The sequence below is a fragment of the Quercus suber genome, unplaced genomic scaffold (genome assembly GCF_002906115.3).
Source record: "Quercus suber isolate HL8 unplaced genomic scaffold, Cork oak 2.0 scaffold_366, whole genome shotgun sequence".
Lineage (NCBI taxonomy): Eukaryota > Viridiplantae > Streptophyta > Magnoliopsida > Fagales > Fagaceae > Quercus > Quercus suber.
In genome coordinates, this window is record NW_027069818.1 from 695,862 (window position 1) to 709,250 (window position 13,389).

The 13,389-nt window shown below is 35.8% G+C and overlaps 1 protein-coding gene across 1 annotated transcript; it reads right to left on the bottom strand.

Annotated features, from left to right (window-relative positions):
* Positions 1-7,799: 7,799 nt before the first annotated feature.
* Positions 7,800-11,557, bottom strand: LOC112005642 (subtilisin-like protease SBT3.9). The gene is made up of 10 exons (XM_024037932.2): positions 11,113-11,557; positions 10,936-11,027; positions 10,739-10,836; positions 10,506-10,661; positions 9,760-10,424; positions 9,590-9,681; positions 9,270-9,512; positions 9,066-9,180; positions 8,605-8,788; positions 7,800-8,500 (listed from the first exon to the last, which is right to left on the bottom strand). Exons 1-10 carry the CDS (start codon positions 11,233-11,235, stop codon positions 7,932-7,934), a joined length of 2,337 nt encoding a protein of 778 aa, XP_023893700.1. The 5' UTR covers positions 11,236-11,557; the 3' UTR covers positions 7,800-7,931.
* Positions 11,558-13,389: the final 1,832 nt, after the last annotated feature.

Below are 13,389 nucleotides of genomic sequence, written 5' to 3' on the forward strand. Positions count from 1 at the left end.
CATTTCACAACATCAACTTCTCGTAACTTTTTTTACAAACGGTTATTTTAAATTCAAAACACCTTTTTGCAACGATTTATATAAACGCACTCATAAATGACCAATCCAATATATTTTCCTCTTATTATTCTTATGCTATACATGGCTCATTAAATCAAATCACATTCAAGATATATGTTCCTTTTGAGCTATATCAATGTAGTATTTCAGTCTACTTTGATCCAATTCAATCCACATCGGTCCATTTGTTCCACATTAGTCCATTTAGTCCAATTGGGTCTTAAATTAATTCTTTTAGTAGGTTACTTTTTTCAATTTTGGTCTAAAAAATTCTTTTGTTTTTTCCCTTAATTTTTGGGTTGAAAAATATGATTTTTTTTTTTTTGGCCTAAACTCTTTAGTTTTGGACTAAAAAACACAAACAAAATAGTTATTAAAAATTAGAGATATGGACCCTAAAAAAATGATAAATATTCAAAAGATTGCCTTAAAATTCAAGTTTCAATAATATAAGCATTATATTTATATTTGAAAAGAAAAAAAAAAGGTACAATTCTAAACTTATATAATAATTTAAACTTAATGTAACATGTTACATGTGTTATATACTTCCATGGAATATGGGTGTACATTTTTTTTTTTAATATTCTTGGATATGTTGAAATTAGTCAACTGATATGATATATTAAAAAAATCATTTTAATAACGTCTTATCCATTTATATAAAATAATATTAAATATTTTTATTAAATTACATTTTCATATACATCTATTGTTTTTGAATACAAAATACATTAAAATTTACATAAATTTTATAAAAATGGAATTATTTTTAAATAACACATGCACTATTTAACCTATAAATTTTACATTTTATCCTTATAAAATAATTATATATATATATATATTACATTTTTCCATGCATGGGGTGAGTTTGCAACTAGTTATTCGAAAACTTGAAGCTATTCAAAGTATTGCTAATTGAAAAATCTCAATCAAGCGAAGATAAAATTTGCTCTTTGTTTGTTTGTTTGTTTAGACTCCTTAAAAAAACAGATTATTTAACCTAATGAATTAGCCAAGTAGTTACTTAGGTTAATTATGAGATCTAGATTAAACAGAAGTAAATCATATCATGTAGTACGGAAAACTAAATAAGACAATGATATGATTACCGAAGAAAACCAATGAAACCAACAGTTTCAAGGTAAAAACTTGGGGAGGATTTGACCTAACTATCTTCAAGGTAAATAAATCCATTAGAAAGAATTTAAGTTTACAAAGATTTAACTTCTAAACCTAATGCTACCTCCAGTAGAACTTATTGACACAACCATGTGCAACTCAACTCTACAGAGTCTTCTCTCTTGGATTGCAGAACACAAGCTCCCACGCTTATGATTTTGAGATCACACTCAAAGGTTTCAGATCACCAGTCATTGTTAATCTTGTAGCAGCAACTTAATTCCACCAGTTTTTTTATTGTAGATCTCTTGATTTGGCAGATGCTTGTTGAGTTAGAAGGTACAGAATCTCTCAGATCTCACGGGAGTAACTTACAAGACTTCCAAGAACCTTTAAAATGTAGTTAGGGTTAACATTTTATATCAAGAAGTGTTCCACTTAAAACCCTAAACATTTTTGGTAGTGTTAGGACTAAAATAGAATTCTGCAGAAAAATCTTGACTGTAATTTTCGATCGGTCGAATCTTAATTTCAATCAGTCAAACCTCACTGAAATTAACTTCTCTTTTCTGTAGCTTGTAAGTTCTTGAATCCTAATTTGTACTATCATGAGCAATGTCTAATGCATAATCTAGACATATTTTGACCTTGGTTTGCCAACATACATAAAAATAGAATTCTAAATATTTAATCCTAAACATTTAGAACCTAACACTCTTCACTCAATCAAGAAGAGAAGCCCACTCAACTCAAGCAAACTAATAAAAGATTCCAAGGGTTCACGTGAAACATAATTATTCTTTGGGCAAATTACAACTTACTCACCTGTAATTTGGCCGAAATTTAAGTTGTTTATCTGTGATTTGAAATTTGACACTTTACTCACCTGGGATTAGCTCAATTAAAGTTCTTTAACCTACTTTTGTTAAAAACAAAGTTAAATATGTAATTTTGCTCCACTTTTATGTCTCTCTCCTTCAAAAATACAAAAAACATAAAAATACAAGATCAAATAAGATTAAAAACAATTCAACAGAACACTTACATCTTGGTATTTCAAACCATAAGTAAGCAATTTAAATTTTGATCTAACCTCAGGTGAGTAAAGTATCAAATTTCAAACCACAAATAGACAACTTAAATTTCGGTCAAACCACAAGTGGATAAGTTGTAATTTGCTCTTCTTCTTTTTGTTTTTAACCTAATCAAGTCATCTTTGAAAACCCTATTTTGTGCAGCTATATAAAGTGTTTTATCATTTATATACAATTTTTCAAAGATTTTCAGCCTGGCTGTTACACCTTGTGCTTTTGAGAGAACTTTGGTGCCTCTTCTCTGTTGATCTTATAGAAAAACCATGTTTGCCTAGCAACTCATCTTGTGATCCCAAAGAAAGTTTGATTGTTTGAACCCATAGAGTCATTTTTTCTAATGAGGTTAACTACAGAAAATCTTTAGGGATTCCTTGGAATGCCAGACGTTTTGATTCATACTGAAGAGGTGTTCAAAGAAGATTTCAAAGGTTTTGGGGCTAGATCATTGTAATTGTTTTTCCTTAGTGAATTTTCTACGGGGATTGTTTATGTCTCCGAAGTGGTTTTTCCATTGAAAGTCCTTTGGTTTTCCATTTCATTACCAAATATTGAGTCTTGTGATAATTGCTAGGGAAAATTGCACTTTACCCACCTGTGGTTTGTTCCGTTTTAACAGTGCTCACCCGTGGTTTAAAAGTTGTCACTTAACCCACCTGAGGTGGCCTCCGTTAGACCCCCGTTACCCACCTCTATCCTTTCCGTTAGAAAATCTCATTTACTATATAAGCTAAAATTAGAACCGAATTAGAACCCTAAAAAAAAGGAACGAGCTCTCTCCCTCTCTCTACCTTAGAACCCCAAACCCATTTCCTCTATATCAAGATCCCCAAAAATCCTCAAACCCATTTCTTTATGTACTCTGATTGCCAAAGTGAAATCTGAACATGTCCTCTTTAAGTTATTACTTGGGTTCTAGGCACCATTCATGCTCTGCTGACCGTTGTCGGCTATGGACTGCTCTAACCTTGAACAATTTTGGGAGAAGGTTTTATGGTTGCAGTTACTATGATGTGGTGAGTAATAGTTGGTTTTCAGATTTTTTTCCTTTTTTTTTTTTTTTGGTTTTGTTGGTTTTCTAGTTTTGTTGGCTTTATGAATAACCCTAATTTGATTTTGTTTGTAGGATGATGAACCTACTTGTAAATACTTTAGGTGGTTGGATGGCAAAACATGTAAGCATAGGTCTAAAGTTGCACCCATTGTTCTTGCAAGATTTAGTATGTACAAGAATCAAGCAAGAGTTGTAGAGAAAAAGGAAAAGGAGGCTAGTAATAGGGAAACAGCAACTATTGGGAGGGAAAAAATAGCCAAGCGAAGGGAAGAAAAAGCTAGGGTGAGAGAGAGAATAGCTAAAGAGAAGTTACAGAAGTACAAATTTGCACTTATTGTGTCATGGGGGTTTTTTGCTTTTTTTTTTTTTTTTTTTGTGTTTTCTTGTAGGATGAGAGAATTTGGAACAAAGCCATTGAGTCTGCCTTGAAGGCAAGTTGTTGTAGTTATTGTATAATTTTAGGTACTACCACTTTTGACAAGTATATTCCATGTATTTAGCACTATGTAATGTTGTTGTTTATTTGAATAGAGTATACAATGTGTTCTTTATGTGATGTGTTCTTCTTTATGTAATTTGTTCTTGTTTATGTAATGCTATATTGTTTATGTAATGTGTTCCTTATGTAATGTGATCTTGTAATTTGATAGAGCATGCTGCCTTGTTTATGTAATATGTAATGCTACCTTGTAATGTGTTCTTTATGTAATGTGTTCTTGTAATTTGAATAAGGTATGTAATTTGTTCTTCTTTATAAAGACTGTGTATATTTTACATTAATTGGGTAGGCAAGGACATGCACCCCACAAGATTCTGTTTACATCAATTGAAGAAGCATAAAGAAGTATGTTTTAAAGCAAGAGTACCATTCCATACATATATAATAAACATTGTTCAAAACAAGTGGACTCCACCTAACATTAATGGCTAAACACTGCCAAATTTCATCTATATAATAGGTGGTTTTGTCCCTACTAAGACATTAACAAAATAACTTTACAGTATAAAGTTCTGCACAATAACAAAAAAGTGGTGACATGCCACTATTAAACATGCATAATAACAAAAAAAAAAAAAGTAAAGTAAAGTTTCTGCTTGCACATTCTCTAATCTTCATTTCCCAAAGACCTTGCCCTTATCCTTGCCTTTACCCCTGCCTGTTAAGAACATTGCACCAGATGTCTTAGCTCTTAATCCACCTCCTCTCCCATATGAGAACAGATGACTGATCCCAACTACCCTTGGTATGAACTCTCTGCATAGTCCTTAAGCTTCCTATACTACAACCTCTCATCACCTAATATGAACTCTCTAGCTTTCCTCTTAGCTCTGTACACTTGATTTATGCTCAAGTCCACAAACACATCCTTGCATAACTCGATGCTTCACACCAAAAACTGCCCAATCAGGGTTTTTGTTGAAATCATCCAAGTATTTCCTAGCCACATATGTAGAAGTGACCTGGCTATGCTTGAATGTCCTCCCACATGTACAAGTTGGAACCATGGTCTTTATTTGGAAGGTTAACTCCCCTAAAATCTGTGATGCATATACCCTCCAACCGTATTCATACTTGTAGTGGACAAAAATTTTGGTCTTTTCATTAAGCTTGAACTTAATGTCCACAGGCTTTTTCATTGCATATTCCCTTAAGGCAACCCTAAACACCTTCCCATTTGGGAAGTTCATACCCTTGCATAACTGAGGGTTACTCATGCCAGTCTTCTCATTAAACTTTGGACATCTCACTCTTTCATTCTCATCCTCAGAACTGTTTATGCTCCTAGTGTAATCATCATCAAGAGTTTTTTCAGCCCAATCATTATCATCAGCAACTTGATTACTAGCAGCAGCTTCGGGTCTCTTCCCATTATCTGTAACTGGCTCTCTCACACCATCTCCCTCATTTACATTTTCAGTATCTCTTTGATGCTTTCTCACATTGGGCACCTCATTGTTCTGAGCACCAAATATGTCATCAGGATAATCTGGTCCTTCATACCTTTCATCTATCAATCAGGTTCATCCACATGAACATTTTCACTACCAACAATTTGTTCATGAGTAGCATGGTTATCCACATGCACAACTCCACCAACACTACCATCCCTTAAACCCTCAACAGGTTCTTCACTAATATCATTTTGGTCAACCACAAACGATCTAAGAGTATTGGTCACCTCCTCACAATCAGTATCATCATCTTCATCATTCATTTCCCATGGCCGGTCTACTGCAATTGGTTGATCTGGTTCAACTATAGGTTCTTCACTAGCAATTGGTTCAACTTCAGGTTCTACATAAAGTGTGATTTCATTTGGCCATTCAGCATGTAATTCACACATGTAAGTCACATCATCATCTGAAGTAATTAACCTTAACCCTTGCTCTAAGTCACCACTAGGTATTAAATAATAAATCCCACTGTTAATGGGTCCCCCAGCCTCAGCACAAATGTCTTGTATCTCAAAATAACTTAGTAGATCTGGATCAACATTACCCATTGTAGATACCTCACCACATACATACTCTAAACCAAGGTTCCACTCAAAATTCCCACTATGGTGAATAGTAAAATCAAAACAAATTCCAGCAGCCATCTGCAAGAATTAAAAAACATGCACAAACAACAGTAATTAAATACATAACCAACACATGCACAGAAAGCACCAATGACAAAAGCAAAATAATTTCAGTTGCACATAAAATATCATTTGATGTGGGGTCAGAGACAAGAAACACAACCAACTAAACAACTTATCTCCATGGGACCACAGACAACCTAAAGATGCATCTAACCAAGATATTCCTAGGGACCACAGTCATCAATGTCAACTATAAAAGAACAATCACACCAATGGTAAACCCAACAACGATAAACCACTAATTTTATAATAGAAAAACTTTAATCCAAGTCACCTTCATCAATTGTTACACATTGAAAAAGAATAAACACAACAATGGTAAACCCTAGAAAGTCATTTCATACCTGATATAGAGGAAAACCCAAGCTTCAGCACACCTCCTCCTTGCTTGCAAGTGTTTAGGGATTTCACTTTGGCAATCAAAGTAAAGAGAGAAATGGATTATAGGTTTGGGGATTTTTGGGGGTTCTAAGATAGAGAAAGGGAGAGAGCTCGTTCCTTTTTAGGGTTCTAATTTTGGCTTATATAGTAAAGGGGGTTTTCTAACAGAAATGGCAAAGGTGGGTAACGAGGGTTTAACGAAGGCCACTTCAGATGGGTTAAGTGACAACTTTTAAACCATGGGTGGGCACTGTTAAAACAGGCTAAACCACAGGTAGATAAAGTCCAATTTCCCCTAATTGATATCATCTATCTTGCTTGAAGATTTGGTATATACATAACTGTGGTGAACTATATTACCGTGTAGATTAACAAGTGCATTGAGAATTGAACAATTAATTAGTATATTCTGCTTAATAATGCACGTAGGGATCCATGCTACTTCCAACGCGATTCTTGTTGGAAATATAGTAGTGAATAAACAAGTTTTGATCGAACTAAAATAAACCCGAATAATAAGCAAGAACAAAAAATAAAGAGAAGTTTAGAACGATCTTACAGTGCTACCGAATCACACAAATAGAATTATCCTTAAATGCTGATTCATGCCACTCAGAGTAGAACTCAATGCAAATGGTTCGCTTGGCCAAACTATCCCATACCCTAGGATCAAACTATAGAATTGACCTTCACGATGAATGCACTTCCACTCACAAAGGTTCAAGGACAACTTTCTAATATGCCTTTCCTTAATCAAGATTGCGCAAACAACCCCAATTGAGCAAGTTCGAGATGATTCGCCCAAGAAGAAAAATATGAGAGAGAGAGAAAAGGAGAGCTCAACTATTTCTATTTGCAATAGAGAGAATAATAAATCTAGTGATTGAATGAGCTCTAATAGATCATTAAGTAAGCCACTAATAACAATAAAATAATGAGTTAGCTTAACAAGTGAGCTAATCTCTAACGGATCAATCCAACGGTTGCTGAGAGCTATTAAATGCTCAACAGCATGAGAAAAAATAATAGCTTGAAACAAAATTGACCCGAATCTCACACATGACGAGATGGAGCAAGGCAGCGTGCGCATAATATGGATAAAACCCAAGTTCACATTAGGCCCACTATTTTAAGATGTCAATAGAGGTGAACAATGACTTATAAACACATGAATGGACTCACTCCAAACCAATGTATGACTCACAATTCTAATTTCCATGTAAAATACCAAGTAAAGCATGTTTCATGGCTTGTGCTAGTGTAAGAGGGGCTGAAAAAATAAAGGAGGAGGAAGCAGTTTTGCGTGCACAACTGAGAGATAGATGCCTTAAGCAAAAAAGAGAGAGAGAGAGAGAGAGAGAGAGAGAGATAGAATTAGCAATTTCTTTTTATCTTGGTACAATTGTACTTTTTATCCACTTCCAGCATATATCAGATAAAAGCTAATCCAAATCCACGAGCGTTGTTATTTTATTACGTCCATGTTCCTTATCCCAAGACTCAGGCGGACTCATACAATTTTCCAGAATTGCAAATAATTATTTGACTAAAATTATTTTCACACTTTGAGCCATCTTACAAATCTGCAAATGATTCAAAATTGATGGCACGAACGGCTATTGGAATCCTAACACGATGCTTACTATCTTTCCATGTTAGACTTCCAAATTTGTAGTCTCCATTCAGTTTTGAGGTTGAGAAGAAGGTAACTTTGAAGGAAAGAATTTGGGTGGTCACATTGAAACTCAAAGTTTGAGGCGTAACTGCCACTGTTATGCCATGGGGGGCCTGCACTACAACTTTATACACTGTGCTAACGGGCCCCACATTTGTCACTGTTCTAGTTACTGTTAATGTCTTTTGGAGGTTTGGAATTGTGATAGAAGGGAGGTTGAGATTCGGTCCAAAATGGCCTTTCTTAGTACAATCAATTGTGGTCTTGGTTAATGTGGTAATGGAGGCACTGCTGTAACCCATGGAGCAGAGGAACTCAACATAATCACCAATGCTAATATTGTAAATCAAACCCGGGTCCACTGCTTTGTTGGGATTAACATTCCCACCACCAACATCAAAGGGGTCAGCTGCCTTGTGGTTGGGGTCGTCTTGAGCTATGCCTGATCCATCTGTTCCAACTTGGGAAGCTGCAATTTGCATAAATGTTGATGGGGTTCATTACAGATTTATGGTCTTAAAAAGGTCATAAATCATAATAATTAACAACAAACAAATGTTGGTTTCAACTTGCCAGTTGTGACCAGAGCTGATCTTATAGCTGCAGGAGACCAGTTAGGATGTGCAGATTTAATGAGGGCTACTATTCCTGACACATGGGGACAAGCCATTGAAGTTCCTGATTTCAGTGCAAATCCACTGCCATAAGATGGTGGAACTGCAGCTAATATGTCAACACCTGGTGCCGCGACATCAGGCTACCCCCATCTCAATCAGAATATCATACAGACACAAATTAAGGTTACCCTTGTCAAGTGGAAATCATGAGTTGTGCTATGAAATAGGAATTCAATGTCAAAGAATATTAGTTAAGTGATTAAATTTATAATTTTCTAACCGTTTAAGCTTTTAGGATTAGCGGCAATTTATATTGGTATCAGAGCATGTAGTCCTAAATTCAAGCCTGGCTCCACTCTACCTCCCATTTAAAAAAGTTAAGTGACCTATGTATTCAATCCAGCTTCCTGGCTTTACCTTTAGCACTGCTGGGGACATGGAACTTGGTCCTCTGGATGAGAAAGATGCAACTCGTGGAGATGACCATTTCCCAATGACAGTCCTTGGAAAACTCAGCTTTGCAGTTGGAGACCTTCATAAAGAGGTGGACTAGACCAAGTTAATTTTTTTTTTTTTCAATTGCATGAACATGCAGTTTGTTATCAACTCCATTCTCCTTACCTTGCCTTTCTGATGTAGGAAAGTATTTGTGTGCCTACTTCATAATCGACTTTGATACATGGGATTAAATCGCATGACTGAATCCCGTCATCATGAAGCTGTGCAAATATGATTCCAACTCCTCCTGCTTCCAGCACAGAATCTGATGCCGAGGCTATAGCCGGTTGTGGTGATTGTGAGAAACATAGTACAATTTTCCCTGCTGCCATTGTTGCATTAAGACTTCCAGGTTGACAGTCCTTGCTTGAAGAACGCACATGATATCAGAGGACAGAATAGAAAATGCGAACCAAAAAAGTGGAAACCAGAAGAGTTCTCACGCTAAATCATCATTGGGATCAACAGCTATGCGTTCTGAGTATGTAAGGCCTGTGAATCCATGATTATGTTTTCCAGTATACATAGATTGGCCCTGAAATAAACAAAATTGTTTTCCATTACCAGAAAATAAATCTTTAGCTGACTGCATTCTATTAACTATTTACTTTACCCATAGAGTGTGGTTGTTTCCAAGTGTAATGGCTGTCAGGAAGGCCCTGTCTATTGTGGTTGCAGCAATGGTGATAACCCAGGGTGCAGTGTTGGCTATTGTTTGTGAGATAGGGCCATCATTTCCTGCTGAACAAACTACGGTAATCCCCTTCATGACTGCATGGAAAGAACCAATGGCAACAGAATCACGATGATCAACGTAGGAATACAAAGGAATCCCATCGCCAAGAGATAAGGATAGGATATCAACTCCATCATGTATGGCTTTGTCGATTGCTTTTAGGAAGTCAGCATCAGTGCATCCTCCACCGATCTGCCAACAAGCCTTGTAAATAGCTAAGTGAGCAAGAGGTGCTCCTCCTCTGGCTAAACCTGTAGCTAGTCCTCCATAGTTTGCTTTATTAACATAATAGCCAGCTGCTGTTGAAGCTGTATGAGTTCCATGACCTTCTGCATCTCGCGGTGAAAGATACTCCATGTCAGATTCATTGATGGGCATTTTGAGTTGATCCCTCAGTCCTTTTATAAACCAGCGAGCTCCAATAAGTTTCTTGTTGCAATTTGTGGAGTTAAAGAGCTGCCCTTGTTGGCAAATTCCCTTCCAGCGTGATGGAATTGGAGCCATACCTTCGTCATTGAAACTCTCAGACTCTGGCCAAACTCCTGCACAAATAAATTTTTTTCTGCACTCTTTTAAGTACATTTTTTATGTTGCTGCTGTTTATTTATTAAAAGACATATTACCTGAATCTATCACACCAATGATAATTCCTTTACCCATATTGCTTTTTGTTAGTAGATTTTTTGAAGAATGATGATTGATCCCAATAAAGTCCCAGCTTCTGGTTGTATGGAGCTTGTGAATGCGATTTGGGATCACTTGGACAACTCCAGGAAAATCTGCAATTTTATCAGTGACATCTACCGGTGGTGTTGCAATGAGCTAGCTCAGTATGTATATTTTTTTATTATATTACCTGCAATTGCTTCTGCCTGAGATTCTGTCAATCTTGCCGCAAACCCAGAAAAGCCATGTCTATAGCTGTAAAGTATGGAACTCTTAGCAGCTTCCTTGCTTCAGTACAAACAGAAGAAAGCTTATTAATTTTGGAGCTCCTGCTACTAACAGTAGAAGCATTTAAAGTTATTTCAACAGAAAATGCTGAAGTCAAACCTTCCTAGCAAATTTGATAGCATTTCATGGTGAGACCGTTTGGTAGTAGCTGGATCCTCATACTTCTTTTGACCCAGGTACACAATATGTACCTAGACACTTAACTAAATAAGTACCTGTGCCAAAAGAAACGGAAAAAAAGACAGCTAGAACTTGAAGTTGCATAATTACACTTACACTACTGTTGGCCTCAACTAATATCACAAAGACTTGAAGATGGTTTTGCAGTAGAAAGAGAGAGAGAATCAAAAGAATGTGGCTTTTTCTTGCCCATTTCCAGTTTCTTGGATTGATATCCATTTGCAAATCATACAAGAGATGTTATGACTTGGAGATTTCCTTTTTGTATTTTATTTTCAGATATAAGTTCCCTATGTGTGTTTGGTTTCTCTTTTTTCAAATTTGCAAGATTTAAATAAGGTATCCCTATATGTATGATGATATACTAGAACTTTAACAGACATGAGGAAAGAGGAACATCTTTATTCTGGTGTACTTTTTGCTCTTTATTCTCAACCATTGATAAAGCAAGCAAATTGTACTGTTATTGGATAGTGCTGGGAGTTGAAAGATGCTAAGGCAGGCCTTCCCATTAGAGTTTTACATATTGGGTATATTGCATACCATGTGAAACATGATTTTGTGTTGAAAAATTGACTGAAATTGGAATTGTTCTTTTTATCTACTTTTCTAAGCTTTTTTATTTTGTCAACATGGTTGTCACCAAAAGCTTTTGATGTGTATTTGTTAAGCATCAGTGTCAATTACTGCCAAGCATAATGCTAAAGGACCCAATAGAAGTATGTTGATCATGCTTTTTGTTTATCAGCTGCATGATTTTATGAAAGGTCTCACCTATATTAATATGAAAATGTGTTGTCCTTCATAAAACTGCTTAAAGTTCTATTACTTGATTATAGATATGAAGTCCTGCTTTCTGCCTAGACGTGTTGATGGTCTGCAGTTGAATGATCTAGATGAATGATGGTGATGTTGCACCATTTGGTGTAGACCCCTTAACCCACTTTCACTGTAACACTTTTTTTTTCTGAAAGCCAAGCCACAAGATTCCCAACCCACAATGTCCAAGTGCTTTTGCTTTTCTTGTTTCTCCATTGTCATGAGTGGGACTTCTTTTTCAGGGAAAAGCAGGATTGTTTTGGGGGAAGGTGTCATGGTACTGTAACTATAGGATTCAGAAAGGTAGGAACAATAACAGGCGTGTCCTTGGGACCATATTTGGGATGATCTCAGGAAAAGCTGCTGTGGTCCCAATAGACATCTTGCTCTTTAATCAAGCATGGTTCATGGTCAGAAGATCCATTAATATCTTGGATATTTCCCCTACACGGTCTGGTAGAAATTCACACTGAAGGTTCCTCCATATGCTACTTGTGATTTATTGTAGCAGATGCAGGGCAGATAATTGACAATAAAACGAGCATTTGGATACATAAACTTTACTAAGAGAATCAATGTTTGTCCTTAGCAACTGACTTTGGAATATATGTTGATGTTTAAAATTCCCCGTCCATGAGGCTGCATGAAAGTAATCAATGCAGCAAATGCAAATGTCAAAAATATGTTCCAAAGGGAAACTTCTGTTATGGACTGCATAGAGCCTGTAGAAAATTACACGCACCTGTTGATATAATTAACAATTGTCAAATTATAAGGCAAGTTACATCCAAAGCTTGATATAATTAAAATATTGATACAGAACAGCAAAACCTGCCTTCACTCTGGATGAAATGCCCCTCATTTTCTATTTGATAGTCCAAAAATTTCTTTTTCTTTTTCTTTTTGGAATGAGGATTTTAATTTTTAATTGTCATCAGCATAAGATTGTATGATCTGTGTTCTCGCTGATATGGGACTTGCCACAGTATGCAGCCCATCAGTCCAAGTTAGGCTTCCAAAATAGTATCCTTTGTTCAACTTGTGGGTTGTGGATCCTGCAACTGTGAAGGAGACCTTTTTGGTAGTAGAGTTGAAAAGCAATATATCAGGTCTTACATTTACACTTATGCTTGGAGGAGGCTCTATCTGGGCTCTGTATATAATTGAAAAGCAAATGCCCTCTTATTTTTGTAGTCTACATTTTTATTGTATATTGTAAAGAGAGGCGTAAGATATATATAACATCATTTGATTATACTATAGCAATTTCAAAGTTAATTTACAATGGAAATATCCATATCATACATTTGGCTCTATAGGCTTATAGTTCATTTCATGTTTCGTATTGTCATAGAATTATTGAAGTTGATGAAGGTTTATAGAAGCGTGATCAGTTTCATCTGATTTAGTCTCATTACTCAAAAAATTACATTCATGATGAATTTCTAGTGGGGAGAGGACACCGTAAGCATATATTTATCAATTTGTTATGAATGCAAAAAGTTCTGTAATTTCAGGAAAGTATTTGGGGAATTACACATAGCTAAAACCTAA